General features: G+C 45.8%; 1 protein-coding gene across 14 annotated transcripts in view; it reads right to left on the bottom strand.

Moving 5' to 3' along the window:
• TRRAP (transformation/transcription domain associated protein) overlaps positions 1-20,866 on the bottom strand; it is a 111,750-nt gene that overhangs the window by 53,226 nt on the left and 37,658 nt on the right. For 8 of the 14 annotated variants that reach the window (XM_027042215.2, XM_053213512.1, XM_027042216.2 and 5 more), the window contains exons 24-39: positions 18,633-18,850; positions 18,314-18,511; positions 17,488-17,748; positions 16,838-16,999; positions 14,752-14,848; positions 12,675-12,796; positions 12,166-12,336; positions 8,504-8,572; positions 6,132-6,185; positions 5,981-6,001; positions 4,170-4,289; positions 3,805-3,924; positions 3,241-3,405; positions 2,965-3,146; positions 2,597-2,795; positions 2,011-2,139 (exon numbers count right to left, since the gene is read on the bottom strand). In XM_027042215.2, the coding sequence (XP_026898016.1) occupies positions 2,011-2,139; positions 2,597-2,795; positions 2,965-3,146; positions 3,241-3,405; positions 3,805-3,924; positions 4,170-4,289; positions 5,981-6,001; positions 6,132-6,185; positions 8,504-8,572; positions 12,166-12,336; positions 12,675-12,796; positions 14,752-14,848; positions 16,838-16,999; positions 17,488-17,748; positions 18,314-18,511; positions 18,633-18,850 (2,288 nt within the window). The remainder of the gene's footprint in view (positions 1-2,010; positions 2,140-2,596; positions 2,796-2,964; positions 3,147-3,240; positions 3,406-3,804; positions 3,925-4,169; positions 4,290-5,980; positions 6,002-6,131; positions 6,186-8,503; positions 8,573-12,165; positions 12,337-12,674; positions 12,797-14,751; positions 14,849-16,837; positions 17,000-17,487; positions 17,749-18,313; positions 18,512-18,632; positions 18,851-20,866) is intronic. The other 6 variants (XM_027042225.2, XM_027042227.2, XM_027042223.2 and 3 more) reach the window with 3 other exon arrangements.

The following is a 20,866-nucleotide window of genomic DNA, read 5'->3' on the forward strand; positions in this document are numbered from 1 at the left end:
GAGACTCCCGGAACGAATTTCACTGACAAAGGGCGGGCTTACAAGTCTGAACACAGTGGGTGAAGGACCTTCAGGGGAAAAGGAGGGCCTCTTCTTTAAGACGAGATTTCTTTTTTCCTTTTTTTTTTTTTTTTTTATTTTTTAAAAAAATTATTTATTTTTGAGAAAGAAGACAGAGCATGATCGGGGGTGGGCAGAGAGAGAGGGAGACACAGAATCCAAAGCAGGGTCCAGGCTCTGAGCTGTCAGCACAGAGCCCACTGTGGGGCTCGAAATCACAAACCATGAGATCATAACCTGAGCCAAAGTTGAACACTTAACCAACTGAGCCACCCAGGTGCCCCTGTTTCTTTTTTTTTTTTTTTTTTTTTAATATTTCTTTATTTTGAGAGTGAGCAAGCACATGAGAGCGGGGCAGGGGCAGAGAGAGAGGGAGAGAGAGAATCCCAAGCAGGGACGCAGAGCTCGATCCCATGAACCATGAGATCACGACCTGAGCCTAAATCAAGAGTCAGACACTTAACTGGCTGAGCCACCCAGGTGCCCCAAGGACAGAGTTTCTTAATTTCCAAGTAGTTGAGATTTTTTGCCTAGTCAGCTGTTAAGTGTCTGTCTAGTCCTTATTTTGCAGTATTATAGTAAGAAAATGCTACCTGGAAAAAAATCTCTAAAGAAATTGTTACAGTTTTCTGTCATCAAGTATCGGACACATTTCTGTTTTATGAATATGAGAAAACGTGTCCACCCCGAGGAATACCCCGCAGGTCTCTACTGAATCAAGTGCGCTGACTCTCCATTCCAGGCCTAACTACGTTTTCTCCCAGAAAGTTCTGAAAGGCTGAAGTCTTCCACCACAACTGTGTTTTTACTGGGGTTCCTCTGGCTCCCCGAGTCCCCTCTCCCCTGGACCTGCTGCTCCCCGGCAGCCTCTCCCGGGGCCCCCACCTGCCTGGTGCCACTAACCCTCACCTGACCTCGAAATCCCAACTCCTCACTTGTGCTGAGTCAGCAGCATCTGACCCAAAAGACAGTCTAGAGAAGGCAGCACAAGAGAAGGGGCCGCATCTGAGGCACCATCTCCCCCAGTTGCCCGGAATGAGGCAAGTGTCAATACGGGGACCCAAAACAATTCCTTGGGCTCAGCTCTCATTCCTAGAGAGAGCGGAGGTGGGGTGAAAACTGCAGGAAGGACGCCCGTCTTCAGGAACCAGTAAACTGCCAATGGGAACAGTCCCCTCCACTTGGGCCCCAGGACGGAACGGTGATGGAAGGAGTGAGAAAACTGGGTTCTCCTAAAGGGCGTTCAGACAAACACCCTGCAGAGGAATGCCCGTTGGTCACTGCACTCCAACAAACCACGTGTATACAGAATGCTCTACCAGCCTGCAGGTGAACACAGCACCTGCAGGCAAAGTTCAAAGGCCAAGCCAGCACAGGACAGACGAGCCACCAAGAGGAACGCCGGGCAGCCATTTCTCAAACATGCCACTCAGGAAAACCTCTCTAGCACAAACCGGAAACGCTACTGTAAACATACAGAGAGACACAACACTTAAGGTAACCTCAGACATCCCTGCTGTCACAGTGGTCTCGTTAACTTGACAATAAGGGTCATGGTGGCAACTAGATCTGGTCTGTTTCCACTGACTTTTAGTAGATTCTTTTGCAAAAGTGAAGACAAAAACCATGTGTCAAGACTCTAACCAGCGAGAGGGATTTTTACAAAACAACCCCAACATCTAACTGTTCACTGACATATGTTCCGTTTCTCACTGGAATCTATTTGTGTGGAAAGTCAGTTCATTCTGAAGTGTCCTCAAAAAAATGCACTGCATTCTAATACGACCAATGCAATTCTATAAACCAATGCAACTGTGGAAGATTAGAACCTTAGGGAAATAAGCTTATTTCAGCGAACCCATCATACAAAACACGCATGCACACACACTCACACGTTCTCTCTCATCTACTACGTTGCTTTTCATGCCAAAGCACTGATAGTGACACCACCTTGGTTATAAACACACTGGTGATGCTCTCTGGGTTATCGCCTTCTGGGTTGGGAGGTCCTAGGAGCTGCTCCCCGTCTCCCTTCTCAAAGCTGTATAAGAAAGCAGGATTCAAGATATGCTGCAGAACCTACAAGAAAACGTAAACATGAAGGAGGAGGAAAACAATGCTGTGCTCCGTGCTCTTTATTTCTTCAACAAGGTGGGTAGGGCCCCCAGGGTTTGCTTGGACACTGAACCCGTGAAGCGAGATCTCAGTCAAGGGTGTGACCCATCACCTGACTTTGACTCAAGCAGTCAGCAAGAAAGGTGGGTCAAAACAGGAGGAAAAGCGACTTGAGTCTGTCTACTCTTCTCGTGTCAAACGAGGCATTTACTAAAAACAAGGACTCCAACAACCTACTTTGCAACACTGGCTCACTCTGGACCCGCCGTAAGTTTTTCAACGGCGGCATCTTCCTTGCCAACAGTCCAGACTCTAGTTAAGTGTCCGCAGAGACACAGCAGAACACAAACAGTGCCCCTGGTTCCCTAGAAAATTAGCCCCGACGCCCACGGCAAAACCACAGCCCAACCGTGAGACTCACCTTGGCTTTCAGTTCATCTCCAAAGTTGGGGTCGCTGAAGTCCACAAAACGGAAAAACAGGGCACGCTTTTGAGCGATGCTATAGTTTTTGGGAATCTCTTCCTCCATGTACTCTTTCAGGAACGTCATGTTGCAGAGAAAACGACCGGTAAAGGCCCGGAGCAGCTGGAAGAGCAATTCTATGTCTCCATAATTCCTTCTGCAGGGTCAAATGAGAGGACAGGCTATGTTATGGCTGCTTTCGCGACGACGTGGGTGCACGTGGCCAGTGGACCACGGCTAAGCACAAATTCCCAGAGGGGCTCCGGTGTAGCTTACTGGGGGGAGGGACCAAGTCACTGGACAGAAAGCACAACGGATGCACCCACTTGCAGTAATTCAGCAGACAGTAGGCCAGCAGCTTGGGCTCCTTCCAATTGGTGGCAGCCATATTCTCCTTCCGGTGTCTCTCTTGAAAGGTCTCGCTAACCCACACACGCCTCAACTGGCTCACCAGAGAATGCTGATTGGCCAGCCAGGAGTCATCGTTTTTAACTATAATACTTATGATCTGTCAAAGAAGCGACAATTAGGGAACTGGCAGGGTTCTCCAAGCATCCCACCTGAACTTTGAAGATTTCAGGTGTCTGGTGAGGAGACGCTACCTTGATGGCCTGAAACTGGAGGTCCAGGCGCAGGTTGCTGGTGCTGGGTGAGCCAGGGCGCACGGCGGTCTGGGGGCCACCGGGCAGCAGCAGGGTGATGAACCTGTTGGGGTTAGCGGCCAGCACATCTCGCAGAGGTCTGGCATCTTTGTGTTTTAAAAAACTCTGAAAACAGAACAAACAAGCTATTTTAAGCCAGTCAGGGCTCACAAAAGGTTTAGATGAATGAGCGCTACGGTTCTTTCCCAATCTGTCTAGGCAGGCTAAAAAGCTGCTATAACCACCCTTTTAACAAAAAGCTCCTGAGCGGTAACGATACTTCGTGACTGTGGACTCCATAATCCTAGCAGTTCATTTATTTGTTAACACCACCCAAATCCTACAGACAGGGGTTCCTTGGCCCACACTTTCCACGTACGCGGCAATGAGGTTTCTAACACTTGGATATGTTACAGAAAAAGAAAAGCAGGGCACTGAACAACGAAGTATGAGTTTCGGATTGCAGAGCACACCGGCCAACAGGAATGTGCAGGGACACTGGACCCCAGCTCCCCGTGTGCCTACCATAAACATTCTGCTCCACTGGGGATCGTTCAGTGTGGCTTCCATCATGAACAGCTCCACCGTCTGTGAGGGGTGCCGAGTCAAGAACTTGATGAGAGGCTCTCTGAACGGACTGCCGGCCTAGAAAACATGTGGGTGAAACAGCATCCTCTAAGGGCTTGAAGCTTCTTAGGTCCACCGACCTACCATGGCAGGAGAATGCATTTGTCCCTCCTCGTAACCGGAGCGTGCAACAGTCACAAGCGAATACTAGCACGGAACATCTTTGTGCTGTTAGAGTACCCCATCTAAGATATGATGAAGTGAAAACGTCACAAGCCAACAGATGGTGGAAGAATCAGAATTAACCCCAATTTGACCATTACCTCAATCAACATAGCCCGTTCTGTTTTCATCACCACCTCTAACAAAGGCTTGACGAGAGTCTGAGGTGCAGCTGGGATCAGATGAAAAAGGTTTATAATTGCCGAACAAATTTTCATTTCCTAGTGAAGAAACCCAGAAATTACAAAACAGGCCAATTAATTTTGCCAGCCAGAGATCTCAACATCACTACAGACCCTACAATGGTCTAGCTACATTCGCAAGGCTAGCCACCAGAAGCAAAGAATTAACATGTAAAAAGCCACAATTTACCAATGTCAGATTACTGCTGTGGCCCAAGGAAACTAACTGCCCTTGGCCTTCAGATTTCATCTGTCAACGGAGGGAAGAGGGAGCTGTGTACCTGATGTGATTGTGCTGTGTCTGTTTTCAAGAGCATGGACAAGTGCTGGACGTGACCTGACAGGTTGCTACGCTAGAGCCTCATGGAGGAGGGAACGAGCAAGCCTGTGGCCAGGGGAGCGTGACATCACGGGGTCTGCTCTGTTGTGACATCACGGGGTCTTCCCAATACACTAAGTTCTGAGGGCACAGACTTCTTTTGTCCTCAAAACTTAGCATGAGAAAAGCCTTCAAAAAATCCTTAAGTATTTATCCTGAAAGTTGAACATGAACGTAAATAAACGACTGACCACGCTACTAAAAATATTCGTCAACCAGACCTACAGATGAGGCTGACAGATGGCTCTATGGAATCGTACAAAGAATGTGAAATGCCAAGATTTCTGCACTTTTCCAGGTGCTGACAGCTCAGTGGTCAATCGCTCTCAGTCCCACTTTCCGTGCTCAGTGTTAGCTCCCACAGTTTTTATCCGCAATTCAGATTCCACGTGGCCAGAAGTACGGCCACGGAAGGGAAGACTCCCTGATGTACACCCCCCCCCGCACCGTGTGCAGTAGGATGTCCGTTACTCTAAGCGCAGTAAAATGGGGATGATAAACACCCGTCAGGAGGGGCCCCATCCCAAGAGCATCTGACATACCTCCGCAAATGCCTTGACAAACCACAAGGCCAACAGTGAGATGGGGAAGAAACGAGAAAACATGGCTCAGTGTCACCCCACCTCACCTGTAGAGTTCTCCGCTGCCGAATTCCCCAGAACACAGAGCAAGGTCTACTCTGAAATTGTAACATTCTAAGAATGGTACTTTCATATTGTGGTTTACGTTTTCCAAGCGCGGGCACAAAATCACTTCTTTTGGTCTCCACAGCATCGCCGGAAGCCAGGACTGACAGATGCTATCATTCCCATTTTACAGCAGAGGGAAAGCTCAGGGTTCTGACTGTCCAAAGTCATGGTGTCGGGGACTACGTCAGTGTGGTGTGCGTGAGCGAGAAATGAGGGGGGGACGAGACACGGAGGGGCAGGGAGGTTTTAAACTCCAGGCAGGCAGCCAGGCACTCAGGTGTGTGCAAGAAAACAGCTCCTCTCAGTCCCTAGCAGGGGTGATGTTCTTTGTGTAGTTTCCTCCCAAGAGGCTGTTAGATGTAGGAGTTCATACCACCATTATGAGAGCAAAACCCGGCTGAATCTTAAACGGTGTTGACATATTGCGATTCTAACATACAGAAACCAGAGAACTTGGACTCTTGCTTTAAAACGTCCTAATAGGTAACATGCGTGGCATCCGGACAGTTCACAGCAACGGTACTGATACAACTCCGCCACAGACAGACAATACGGCTCACTGCACTCCAAGGCACAACGCACTCCGTCCACCACAGAACCACAAATCACAGCAAAACCAAATACGACAACACCCCCTCCTGGGCCTCCACTGAGATTCTCACCTCTACCCCTTCCATGGCAGGCTGAACCAAAACAAAAATTACAGCATGAAAAAAGGCAACAAAAAGGTAAAAAGAACAGAAAAGAAAAGAAAATATAAACCGTTCTTCACAATGCAAGTCATAAACTGACTTTTAATAGGGTTGTTCTCACCTCAAACTGACAGAATGGAGACAAGGAACATCTCCCGCACTCGGAAATGCTTTCCTGAGGATGGGGAGGAAAATCATCTTTTTTTTCTATTTATGTTATTTACATAAAAACTTCCCATATACTCATACACAGTAAGGATTATTGGGGGAAACAAGACAGTAAAGACAATGATGAAAAAGACAATAATTAACAAATGCTCAACAGCAAAAAAAGCACACTTTCCACCCTTCAGATGTCAAAATAGAGCCCTTCAGAGAGCGTAGAATGGAGCATATCCCTTCCTTAAATCAAATTTGAAAAGCAGGAATTTTGGAACTCTTGCCCAGGGGGAGAAACTGTCAGACCCAGTTGTGTGCAAATGCACTTAAATATCTGTTTCTATTCAGAATAAGTTTTCACGTGCAGCGCTGTCATTAAAGAACTTTTCTTTGTCTTTCCCAGCTGTAGCCAGGAGAGTGCCAGGTGGTTTAGCCCCATAAGCCGGTCACGGTGACACAGCCCCCACACCCAGAAGAACGCACAGCTACCTGGGTCACTTTGCCAAGTGAAGCCATGCATGCCAACACAGACACAGCTCCACAAGCGGTTGTGAGTTCTCCCCTGGTGGGGTTCGATGTTCAAATGGGAAACCTTTCTCCACACGGTGCTAGTGCAAAGCTCTGATCATCAGGGTACACCCAGTGTTATAAATAGTCAACTATTTATATTTAACATGTCTTCAGTTAGAGGTTCTCCATTATGTAATTATTATTTGGGGATTCAACCCAATGGGGACAACCTATGTTCTGAGATCCATTCCCAATCGTGAACAACATCCATAAAAAATGATCAGAGTTCAAGAACAGAGAGGTGGCTTGGCCCTGGGCTGAGGTGACGAAACCGTGGGCACGCTGCAGGTAGACCCCAAACACCATGGCCTGAGGCCACACCTGCAGATCTGGGTGTTCCCAGGCCTGCCAGGAACATGCTCCCAAGATGGATGGTCACCATGTTTCCCACGGGAGCTGGAGGATCTCCCGAGGCCCACAGCTCCACCCCCTGCCCACTGCCCCATCCAACGAGCCCTCCAAATGACTTCCGTCAAACTTTATGGAATCTTTCTGATCTAATGGAAGTAATTCACCTGCCCCTTAGGTTTTAAAACGTTTATTCTAGAATCGTGTGCTTCGGGGAATTAACAGCCTATTATAAAACAAATATAAAAAATTTAGAGCAAAAATACCTAGCAGATTGAGAGATGGGGAGGAAAAACAATAGAGGCACCCGTACCTACTCCCAAGAGTTTAGGCTTTTAAAACCCACTCTGCTCTCCCCCACCAAGAGTTCCTGATATTCCCCTGTGTATACTGATAACAAACCTTCAAAGAGGTTATTATGGTGGTATTAACGCTCCTAGAAAGTTTGGAATCCTGGATTAGTTTTGCTCAGCTGGCTGTTTAGAAGCAGCAGGAATTAAGACTTACATAAACAAAACACCTTGACACAGAATGGTCAAAACAAAGCATAATAAAGCCAAAAAAAAAAAAAAATTCAAGTTGGGATGAAACACAGCATCCAACAAACAGGCACAGAATACAGAAAGCCACGTTGATCACGCCTCTGAAGAGCTCTAGCATTCCCTCCTTAGGACACTGCCGTACAATTTCACCAGGTGTAACAGGAACTTAGGGAAAACATGATCCTACCGATAGGACAGTCATCAACTTAAAAAATATTTGAGAAGAATATTAACATATACAAATTAGATTCAAAACAGCAAGAACCGTTATTTTTAAGAGCAAAGTCTTAGAATGACCAATGTCAGACATGTAAAAATATTTAACTTAAAGTCATAAAAATGTGTTTCGAAGTACTGGCCATTTGATTTTTGGCAAATAGCTGGGGTGGAGGATTGAGACCCATAAACATACACACCAGTACTTATGTGATGCTTTACTGCATTAATCCTTACTGTTTCAAGTCCTAAAATCTATACTTAGTTTTACGAGGCAATGATGATGGAAAGCAATGGAAAACAACAGCTGAGGAATGCACCACCATGCAAACAGCAGCTGCCAAGAACAGTCTAGAAAATATACTTTGTACACTTTAAAGCAAAACTAGAATTAAAAGACTAACATTTCAAGCTTCCCAGAATTCTCCAATGAAAATGTCATATTAAAGCAAACAAGAGATTTTAAAGAAACATAAAAAGGAATGTTCAGTCATCCAGAAAAATAAAGGCAAAACGTAATGCTAATAAAATATGGTCAACAGTTCCTATAGGCTAGATTTCTGACCGGCGTCTTAATTAAAGCACTGCTCTGACACTAACACTGGGAACAGCAGTGCCGGGCACAGCTGCCCTGCCCAGAAGCGAAGAAGTCACTCACGTTTCCGTCGCTCCTCTGGCCCCCTTTATGGGTGAGGACCACCACTTCCATCCACTTTCGTAGATGTTGCTGTTGAAAAAAAAACACATTCTTAAACATTTTTGCCTCACACAGGATCATTTCAAGGCCTTGCTGTTCTTAGATGGAAGTTCATATGTAACCATGAATTTCCGTCATATTCAATGTGAGGACAGCAGCATTCATGTTTGAAATGGCCCAACCACTGAACTGGAAAAGAGAGCAGTTGGCATTTGCATCACTTCTAGAAGGCTGAGTTTACGCTGGTAGAGTGGAAAACGTCCCGAAACCCGGCCATTCTGACGTTGGGATTTTACTGCTACCCTCTCACTACCACGTCCCTTTGCCCTGAAGCTGTTCATGAGCACCTCAAGGAACCAGGCACCAGGCGAGGCACCCTGTGGAGAAGGAACAAGCCGACATCATCCCTCCTTGTTCCGGCTTCAGTTCCAGTGGGGAGAATAAGGTAAAATACACAGGTGCCTGCCATGAACAGTCACAGCAAGGGGTTGTCAAAGAGGAACAGGCATCAACCAGATAAGGGGGTCAAGGTCAGGGAGGGCCCTGCTGAGGCAGACACTCCAGAAGCACAAGGGAAGAGCACACCAGGCAGAGAAGAGGAGAGATAAAGGTCCTGAAGCCACGAATAATGTCTGGCTGAGCAGGAGGGGGCACAAGGTGGGTGCGGGGGGGTGGGCTGGGAGATGATCATAGATCCCATCTAGTCAGAGGCTGTACAATTAGTGCAAATACGGAGCAATTCTATTCTGTGCAGGGCAAGGGCAACCTTTGTGAGCTAATAATAAGATTCTGTGTTCTGCAGCAAGAGCTCGAGAAGAGGGATCCCCGAGCCTGGTGCAACTCTGGCCCAGCCTGGACGTATGGCGGCCAGCCTCCCAGCCACAGTGGCCGGCAAAACCTGGCAGATAAGCACTCAGAACCTATAGCTAAAAGCCCAAGAGCATCCAAATAACTCAACTATCTTCACTGTCCCACACTGTCCAAACTTGTCCTTCAAACACTGATGCCCTGCGGGGAATTAACTAGCTGTTTTAAAGGAGACTCCGGGATAAAAGAGGCTTGGGGACGGATGATATGAATACACCTAAACACTTATAGAGCCAGTGCTCCCAAGAACAGGCAGTGAGAAACACTAAAATACACATACTTTCAAAGAAATTAAATACACTTAAGCTAACAACATTCTGCCAGTAAAATTCCTAGAAAGATACTAATCACCAAAATTTTTAAGGTGGTTATCATGAATGCCTATCCTACACACTGAGGTGTCTTCGCTCGTAAAATTATACCGAGGGCTTGAGCCGTTTGCCTCAAAAGCGGATTATGCGTCGCAAGACGAAGGCTCAGTGATGGAACGCGGCTCTGAAGAACATACACAGAAGGGCAAATGTGTCTGTCCTAGACCAGCGTACCAGCCCTGCCCGAGAGCAGCAGGCATGGGCACATCAGGAGACCCATGCCGGGAACACGAAAGCAGAGTTGGCACAGACGCAGGCTGGTCTCTGGCAAGGTGGGCGTCAGATGAACACGGCCACACCAACAGCAGCTTCAGTCTTTCTTTATCTAAGTACATCAACACTCTCTGCTCCTAGAGAAATTTTCACCATTCTGAAAGCAGCTGTAATGCCAGAGCAGGGGGAGGGGTGATCCCCTACACAAACCAGAAACACAAACCCACGGATTTGACTTCCGGGAAAAAGACTCCGGGCCTAAGTCAGGAACTACAGGCTGTGAGGTAGTAAGTCTCTTCGCGCTGCTCTAAAAGGTCTGGGTAGTGATGTTCACCAAATGAATTCTCAGCTCACAGCAAGTCTGAAGGATCAGACTGGCTGTAAAACAACCAACGGATCACAAACACATTGCTTCCTGCAGGCCTGCCAAAAGCAGTGAAAGAGGACAGCTGAGAGGTGAGAGAAATACAGAGACACTGAGAACACGCACGGATCTCACACACAAGTGTGCCAAGAGCTGTGACGTGACGCAAGATAAAGAGCGTATCTGATGTGCTCTCGTTAGGAGGCGATACAACTTCATTTACTGGAACCACATCTGTGAATGTCTGTACGGACGTAAACTGGTAGGGGGGTGTGTGTTACGCTTGGAAGCTTAACGGGAAGGCAGCTTCCAATCTGGAAAATGTATTTCCATGTAATACCCCGTTTCCCAGTTCTACTCCAATAGGGCAGCAGCTACAATTTTTAGGACCAACCGTAATGCTACCAATTCCCAGGTAGGTGTTTTGGTGATTGTTCGCTGTTTCGGGGTCTGCAGATATGAAGAAACCACACATGAGGTAAAAGCTGTGTGGTCCTCACACATCTGCACCCCACACGCTCTATCTGTACCTGTCTACTCCTGTCTACGGCTGCGGAAAACCTGTGCCAAAACCAAAACGAATACCTTCAATGTTTTGAGATATCTAAATGGTCAAAGGCTACTTAAGAAAGAAGCATGCCAAGTACATGCACATTTGCAGTAATGTGCCACGAAACCCGAAGTTATTTGTAACCGTCTACTTTCCAGGAGCAAAACCGAACGTATACGAAAGTTAATAGTTGAACCTCCTTCAACTGCTTATGCTTCAAATTTAAACAGGGTCAAACAGGTATTTTTATTTGCATAATTATTTCCTTGGTATTTCTAAAAACCCAAAATACTTCAAAAGTTCTTACACATGTTCCACTATATCACTGTCTACGTAACAGTAGAAGACTGGGAACAACCTAGATGTTCCTCAGCAGGGGAACAGTGAGACAAATTAGGGCACGTCCACATAAGGGAATAGGAGAAAGGAGTAGAAGAAAGAAGCACTTCATGTTCTCATCTGAAATGATGAGTCGTAAAAAAAAGTAACAACTGTGTAAACGTTGTGCTTCCTTTTGAGGGAAACAAAATAATATACCTATGACCTATTATGAGTATAAAACATCTCTAAGGGACATACACGAAACTCTTACCACAGGAACCGGAGGCGGCCACGGGAGGACAGGAACGAGGGGGGTCTTTCACAATAACCCTTTCTTGTTTTTTCTTAATGTCTGTCTATCTATCTATCTATCTATCCATCTATCTATCTATTTACAAAATCGAGAAGATATTCATTTGGTACTTATTTATTTTTTAAATGTTTATTTATTTTTGAGAGAGACAAAGTGAGAACACAAGCAGGGGAGGGGCAGAGAGAGAGGGAGACACGGAATCCGAAGCAGGCTCCAGGCTCTGAGCTGTCAGCACAGAGCCCAGATGCAGGGCTCAAACCTATGAACCGTAATATCGTGACCTGGGCCAAAGTAAGACACTCAACCGACTGAGCTACCCAGGCACCCCAATGTCTATTTATTTTTGAGAGAAAGAACACGCATGCATGCAAGCAGGGGAGGGGGAGAGAGAGAGGGAGAGAGAACCCCAAGGAGGCTCTGCGTGATCAGTTTGGAGCCTGACAAGGGGCTCGAACTCACGAATGGTGAGATCATGACCTGAGCTGAAATCAAGAGTTGGGTGCTCAACACCCAGGTGCCTCCCCCTTTCATGCTTTTTGAATTTTAAACCACGTATATGTATTACTTAAAAAAAATAACTTAAAATTTCAGGCCGATTAGAGAGTATTTATGCATTTGGCTTACCATCATCTGATCACAAAATTTATCATTGAAGGAGTTTGGGAAGAGCCTGGTAACTGAAGTGAGACGATTCACGACATTCAGTGTCAGGCTTCGATAATCCCCCAGCATCATTAACAAAGGCCGCATATGTGTATGGATTTGATCCACTTCTATGGTAGCACCTTCCAAAAACTATTAAAAAAAAAAAAAAGGTTACAAAGGAAAACAGTTAACAGAATATACTTTAAAACAGAATGAGCTCATTCAGCTCTAGCAACAAGTGTGTGTTTTCCTTGGAAAATGGAATATTAACCATATACGTTCTAGAAGTTTATGATGAAATGAACGTGACTGCTCATTACTATTTATTATTTTAAAAGGCTCATGAGGACCATGAAACAAATAGAGACGTTATCAGAGTGCAGTGTGTACGAAACAGAGACTTCCAGGCACACAAACGAGGTGAACAGGATGAACCTAAAGGCAGAACTCACACCCATGTGTGCGCACACACACACGCACTCACTCACCTTTCTCATACAGGCTTCTCCAGCCTCCTGCAGTTCACTATTCGTGGAATTCAGGGCCTTGAAGAGGGCAGCGATGATCTTCTCCCTGGACTGAGGAAGGTAGTTGCAGGCAGCAAGCGCATCTTTAGGGAGACAGATCAATACAATTTCATTATTAACCTGAAAATTATATGAATAATTTCCTTGTCTAAAGGCTCTTACCAATCAACACAAACTGAATCACTGAACCACCTCCCAAGTGTCCGACCTCAAGAAAGACAAAGGAACACATGGTCTTCTAGCTCACGTACATGTTCAGGGTTATCTAGGAGGGAAGTCAACAGCCTGTCAGAAAGGCCATGATAAATATTACCTGGTCCAGATAGAAGGAAGAAGGGCTGGAGGGGGAAAAGAGGGAGTGCGCACTGACACCACTTCCCCCATCCTCACATGGGGTGAGAGCATGGCTGAGGGTAAGCAGACGCATGCTGAATTGACACAGGGCTGGCCCTGAACTCTAGTGGTGAAGGGAACACACACACAGCCCGGCTTCTCTTCCACTATCCGTGTCTGACCAGGCAGCCTCCTCCCATCTTGGGGAGTTAAAGGCTGTGAAAATGCAAATATTCATAGAAAAGGGGACACACATTAATCCCACATGTTAGCTGAGAGATAACATCCAAGAGTAATGCCTGTTATTAGCCAACAGGAATGAAAAGCATGCAGAGAAAGCAATCCCGACACAAGCAAAGATTCCAACCCTGGCTGCGGAGCACCCCCCTCACTCCCACCTGCTGTGTCGTCCACACCCCAACCCCTTGCTCAAGCGCAGGTATAATGGTCTGCCTCTTACCTCCTCTACCCCTAACTCAAGGAAGGTTCTGGCAATGTTTTATTAGGAACGTAAAACCCAACAGAGCAAGAGAAAAAGTCAACTAAAAAAAAAAAACTCGTACTGGGTATTTATATATCAAGAAAGAAAGAAAGAAAGAGAGAGAGAGAAAGAGAGAGAGAGAGAAAGAGAGAGAGAAAGAAAGAAAGAGAGAAAGAGAGAAAGAAAGAAAGAAAGAAAGAGAGAGAGAGAAGGGAGGGACCATGCTTCTAAGTGAGAATTCAAAGGAGTAAAAATTCAACAGTGTAACTGACGTTCCTCACAAAAGCCTAGAGGTGGCAGGAGTCTCAAATGCTATGGAGCCACTGAGAAGCCTATACAGGTTGTAGTAAATCTTACTGTATACTCTGATTTGAGTGCAAATGGCAATATATAAAAGCTATGACAATACTTTTTTCTTCTTTTTAATGTTTTTTTATTTATCTTTGAGACGGAGAAAGACAGAGCATGAGCAGGGGAGGGGCAGAGAGAGAGAGGGAGACACAAATCCAAAGCAGGCTCCAGGCTCTGAGCTGTCAGCGCAGAGACTGACAGGGGCTCAAACTCACGGACTGTGAGATCATGACCTGAGCTGAAGTTGGTCGCTTAACTGACCGAGCCACCCAGGTGCCCTGAGAGCTATGACAATTCTTAAACCAGAGTATCAGAGTCATGACAGAACTACAGAATAGAGAGTTAATTATTATAAGGTAAAATGCATCATTTATAAGAGTAAAAAATTATTTAAATCCTAACAATTGATATAATCTATTGACATCTCATTATGTAGTTTCACAAATACTTTTTTTTTTTTTTGAAGAAAGGCAGACTGCCACATGCAGCGCCTCATTTGGATGTGTCTGGAGTCTTGGAAGCTTGACTACCCTATGTTCTCCTACAAACACAAGTTTTTTGATTCCACCTTAAAAAAGATAAAAAAAAAAAAAAAAAAAAAACCCAAGGAAAAATAAGATAAAAACAGAGAAGGCGGCAAACCGTAAGAGATTCTTAAATATAGAGACCTGGGGGTTCCTGGAGGGGCAGTGGGTGGGGGATGGGCTAAATGGGTGATGGGCATGAAGGAGGGCACTTGTTGGTTCTACTCCTGCAACCAATACGACACTGTACGTTAACTAACTTGAATTCAAATAAATAAATTTAAAAAAACAGAAAAAGCCACTGTCTCCCTGCATCTTCATACTCATGACTTAATTTGGATTAACTTACTCAACGCTGCAATTCGCAGAGGTACGAGTGACGGAAGGCTTTTGTAACAAGGCAGCTTTGTTAAAGCGGAGTCCTCAGCCTCACATAAATTTAACAGCTGTAAAAGATACAATAATTTTAGCCTGCTCTTCCTGTCAAGACACAATAACCTTGAAAATAACAGAACACAGCAATCTTACACACACACACCACAGTCAACGAACTAAATTCAAATCCTAGAGAATTTAATACCAAATGGGACTGAATTTCCTTCTAAAGCAAACTCAAGTCAGCCTCAGTAGTGAAATGAGACATTTTCTCACCCACTCTGATACCGTAACCTTTTTTCTCTACACAGGGGACCACGTGAACTGCAGATATCATGGTGGCAGGTACATCTTCCTCCTTATTCAGAGCTGCTTCCCCATGCCTTGGGCCAGTGCTCGACAATCGTGTGTGCTCTATAATTCAGCATTTCAGTGGTGATACTTGTTTGCCCCCCCCGCCAAGTACAGAAAAGTGCATAAAGAAAGAAGTTGAAAGTCACTGGGAATACCATTAGTCAGAGATTCCTGTAGCTATGTTTTATGTTTCTGGACATTTTATCACAAGCCAGTATATATTTATACATCTAATACCTAAAATACCACATATGGGGTTCTACTACTATTTTCCCCTTCTATTTACATCTTAAAAAAACAGTATTAACTTTACCGTTTTTCCCTTAAAGATTCCTACCTAGTAAAAGATTTAAAACAGCAAAAAAAGGACAGAGAGTAGAAAGCACTTCAAGCCACCACCCTATTCCACTCCATCAGTACTGCTCTCCTCATATAAAACACATGTGCGCACACACACATACAGACAACTGTATCTGTATCTACATCTAGACAGAGCGAGTTCCGAACATGACATGTACCAGAATCACCCGGGAAGCTGGGGGAAGCTTGCAGATGGTAGATTTGTAGGTCTGACCCCAAACTTCCAGGGAGAGGACTCCAGAGTCTCTATTTTTCAAAAGATCCTCACATGTTTTGATGCAGCTGGTACACTGATTAGCACTTGGGAAACCAGACACATTTCCTGAGATTTATCTCCCAGCACTACTTAAGGATCTGGTCTTAAGCCTCGGTGAGGAATTTTCCACATGGGTTAAAACACATCTACCTGGATCCACCAAAAGGAAACTTCCTCCCATCCTCTGGTGGCTCTCCTAGAACCTTGGACAGGTCATATGAGCATCGACTCTTACACAAGGGACGCAACAAGGTATAAAAGATCAAAGCTAGACCACGTGATCATACAATCGTACGTCCAAGCAAATACATAGGACTTAAAAACTCAAGAGGCAAATTTTTCATACCTGGAAATTCAAACTTAGTGTGGACTGAAAAAAACTTGCTTATGACCTTTGCATCAGTTTACTCTGAAAATGCCTCCAGAGTATGATTCAGGTCTTAAAAAAGATTAGTCTAGAGACTGATCCCCAGACCAACATTGTATTCTAAGAATTAATGCTTAGAATTTGACTGTATCTATAGTTCAATTTGTTTCTCACTGTCTAATGTCACCCCATACTGGGATGTTTACAGAGACAAACACTTGTTAAGATGCCATCTGCCACTGCCCAAGATGAGGATCATCAGTAACTGTACTTCATGGAGTGCCATCAGGGTCAAATAAAGGCATTCCTGTGAAGTAGGTTCTCCACGGTGCATGGCACATTCTTAAGTGATGAACATATTCAATAAACCGGCCCTTGCTCTGAGCCAGTCTTGCTCTGGGCACCAGCTGATGACGGTGATCAGAGCAGATAGTACATCTTTCTCTAGATGACATCTTTAAGGCCCTGGACAGCAAGGTTCCTCGTAGAGGGCTCACACAGTTCTACGGACTCGGAAAACAGCCACACGTGGTTGAACATCTCTGGTCACCAGGCCTGTCACGTACGTACCTGTGCGGCGTGCTGGGCCAGGTTATGGCTGGTTACCTGTGGTCGCCACCTATGCCTTCTCTGAATGCTGCCTGACCAGTCTTTGCGCACAAAGACAGGCTACCAGACACACGTCATCACCATCCACACCACGCCGCACCACCACCCCCCTACCTCTGTGTAGAACACCTTATGTTCCACCACGTTAAGATCCATTGTGAAGAGCCTGGGCTGTAGCGTGGTACAGAACGTGTTCCCCTCCATCAGGCCAATCTGCGCATTGGCAGGCTGGTGTCTGAGCAAATGCTTCTTGGGTGGGACCATATCCTGGAGGACCTGGGAGAGGAAAGGAGGAAGCACTACTGACCAGTTGTCCCTAAAAAGCAAATACTGCTCCTCACAGTACTCGAAAATAATTACCAATTTGAGAACCACGAGATAAAAAGTTATCACGAACGTCCTTTAGTTAGGGAAGGGAGGGGAGGTTCCGTGCGCAAACACTGGATCATAGATAGTTACGTGTCAAATACATTTACCTCCTGAGTCTCTAGAGTCACCGCTCTTAAAACAAGAGTGACCGGACTGTACTACAGAGACCCAGGAAATGGGCCCTCTGTTCTCCTGACACTGACAACTACGAGTATAGCCACTGATACAACCACGCCGCTTTCTGCCTATCTGAGATCAGAGAGAGCACGTCCAGTAGCACTCTGTGAGGTGGACACACAATTCCCAGTCATACATCACCTTCAAGTCAGATTTGAAGGAAAACTGCCTCAAAAGTTTTGCTCAAATGATCCTAATTCCAGTGGCAGAAATCTCACCTCTTTATGGGGCTCCATGATCACTGTCACACTTTTCCCAGTGACCTGGGCTAAGACCTGCAGGGAATGCATGGCCTGTTTTCTCACAGTGGAATTTGGAGAGGTGACTTCTCGAACCAAGTCATGTGTCACGTGGTGAAAGGACTTCTCCTGAGCTGCCACAATCTCTTCGGCTCTCTCTTCATCTTTTAAAGGTGTCGCACACCTCATCAGAAGCTGCTCCAAGGTGGTCTTTGCCATGGCAACCGCCCCGTTGGAAACCTGCAGGCCAGGGACTCCTCAGAACGAAAAGGGCTGTGGCTGAGCGCCTGCACCCCTTGCACCAGCTAATTTAACAACCCCCGTTCAGTACTTCAGGAGCCAAGTCGCCTTCCTACAATTTCCATAGGTCACTCAGAAAAGAAAATGCAGATCTGGACACACTCCTTATATTTACGCGACAGACGAGCTGGCAATGCCCGCTGTACTCTATTTGTTCGAGTTACACCTGCACATAGGTTCCGAAAAATGCAGCTTCCACAGAAACTCCTGCAGCACCTGCACTATTTAGCTCTACGGCAGGAGTGAGAAGTATTGTTTCCCTTTACAGAGAAATGTGCCGTGTTATGTACTCTGGCCTGTGACCATTCCTTAGCAAGGCAGACAGATATTTAGACAACCAGGGAGAGCCTATGGTGGTTGTGACCTGTCTTTTTTATCCAAGATGCCGTAACGAAATCTGAGCTGCTAGGAGAGCCCATTTCCAGAACTGCTTCATACTAACTATTCTCCAGGCAAATCAGTTTCTGGAACAGCTTGGTTAGGTTTGGGACCACCCATTACCTACCTCTCCAGTCAAGTCCATCATGACAAAGAGAAGCGCTTTGAGGAACGTCTGCTGGTTCTGGAGAACCCAAGTGAGAGGCAGCCGCTCCATGAGAAATTTAATGGACACCACACCCCCCAGCTTTGCATACCAGGCCTGCTCATAGCAACACGCACACAAGCGTTCTACGATGTAAGAAAACAGAGGCAGCTGGCACGCCTGGGGAGAAAAACAGAAGCACAAACTATCATGTTACTGCAACTCTTAAACCACCAGTTTCCAGGCTACCCGCAGGCACAAACACCCCCAAAAGAGCAGATGCTTCTCAGTCTTTCCTTACCCTCTCCTTTGAGCCCAGGATGATACTGGCAACATCAAATATCACAGCTAGTGCCACCTCTCCAATCTTGCAAAGCTCCTTTTCCTCGTATGCCATGCAAATGGCTATTGCATCAATTAGGACCAAGGGATCCATTCCTTTGGACCCATTTTCTTCACTGTGGAACATGGCTGTGCTGGGCTGGCTGCCCACCTGGTAGCAAGGAAGCAGGAAAGGACCTGAAAGAGAGGCAGCAGGCATGGGACAAAGTCAAGGTTATTTCCATGGACGTTCTTGCCCCTCAAATGGCAAAACTACCTCATTTTTTAATTTTTTTTTAACGTTTTATTTATTTTTGAGACAGGGAGAGACAGAGCATGAACAGGGGAAGGTCAGAGAGAGGGAGACACAGAATCGGAAACAGGCTCCAGGCTCTGAGCTGTCAGCACAGAGCCCGACGCAGGGCTCGAACTCACGAACTGTGAGATCATGACCTGAGCCAAAGTTGGACGCTTAACCGACTGAGCCACCCAGGCGCCCCAAAACTACCTCATTTTTAAAACACTTAAGTTTATTTATTTTTAGGGAGAGAGTGAGAGTGAGCGTGCGCCTGTGCAAGCAGGGAAGGGGCAGAGAGAGAGGGAAAGAGAGGATCCCAAGCGGGCTCTGCACTGTCAGCGCAGAGCCCCATGCAGGGTTCGAGCTCATGACAGTGAGATCATGACCTGAGCTAAGATCATGAGTCGGATGCTTAACCGACCGAGCCACCCAGGCGCCCCTAAAACTTTTTTAAGTTTATGTTTTTAGTAGTCTCTGCACCCAACATGGGGCTCAAACGCATGAGACTGAGGATCAAGACTTGCATACTCTACCAACTCCAATAGCCAGGCACCCCTAAACTACCTCGTTTTCAAACTAGAGGTCAGAAGCTCAATAAAAGCCCACGCTGGTACTTTTTTTTTTCCTTTATGAAAAAACTTCTTAATTAATAACTTATTTATTTTTAAGTTTTCATCCAAATTAGTTAGCATATAGTGCAACAATGATTTCAGCAGATTCCTTAGTGCCCCTTACCCATTTAGCCCGTCCCACCCCCCACAAAACCCCTCCAGCAACCCTCTGTTTGTTCTCTATATTTAAGAGTATCTTATGTTTTGTCCCCCTCCCTGTTTTTATGTTATTTTTGTTTCCCTTCCCTTATGTTCATCTGTTTTGTATCTTAAAGACCTCCTATGAATCAAACGATATGAGACTTGCTCTTCTCCGACTAATTTGCCAGCACTGGTACTTTAGACCAACTTCTGTTAAGTTGCAATTACTTGTAAACTAAGTGGTCTAATTCACACTAAGGTGATTTTTCTGAATTATTTCCGTTATAAACAGTATTCTTTTCAGATTTTCTCAGTCATAACTCAAAAATGCATTAGTTTAAAATGAAAACCACCATCAGGTTCCTTGTTTTAGAAAATTAGGGAGGGCTGGGTGCCCCGTCGGTTAAGCATCTGACTTCAGCACAGGTCATGATCTTGTAGTTCATGAGTTCGAGCCCGGCATCGGGCTCTGTGCTGACAGCTCGGAGCCTGGAGCCTGCTTCAGATTCTGAGCCTCCCTCTCTCTCTGCCCCTCCCCAACTCATGCTCTCTCTCAAAAATAAATTAAACATAAAGAAAAAAAAGTAAAAATCATTGAAGAGACCAAGGGGCACAGCACAGAAATGACTGTGGGCTATGCTCTGGACGTCCTGACATACAAATAACAATTAAAAAGCAACTTGGGCCTGACACCCAACACACAGAAAATAATCTGCTATTAATTAATGCCTTGGAGGCACCCAGCAAGATAGGCATTATCAGGCAGCTTACAAGTCTGCTGGAAAAGACATTAACGGAGAGACACTGAGGAATGATCTAAAATAAACCTTATAGCATTGACTATCCGGACCAAGAAAGCCAAGGAGAGATACAAGAGGGAAAGTTCTAGGTGTTCTGCGGTGTTCAAAGGAAGTTGCTTTGCTGCTCTGGAGGGTGAGGGGTGAGGGGTCTTGGGAACACCTGCCCAGCGCCTCCTCTGGGAGGAGCTGCAGAAGCTGGGAGTAAGTGTTCAGAAACTTACACAGCAACTGGCAGTGTCAGGGCATTTTATTGCCTTCTGCAAAAGCACCCGTCCGGATGGATTAGGAAGAGAAGCAAAGAGACAAACAAAAGTGGCCCGTCCCCATCCAGAGCCTGAGGGGTGGCAGGGATGACCACTCCAGG

Source organism: Acinonyx jubatus, chromosome E3 (assembly GCF_027475565.1).
Source record: "Acinonyx jubatus isolate Ajub_Pintada_27869175 chromosome E3, VMU_Ajub_asm_v1.0, whole genome shotgun sequence".
NCBI lineage: Eukaryota > Metazoa > Chordata > Mammalia > Carnivora > Felidae > Acinonyx > Acinonyx jubatus.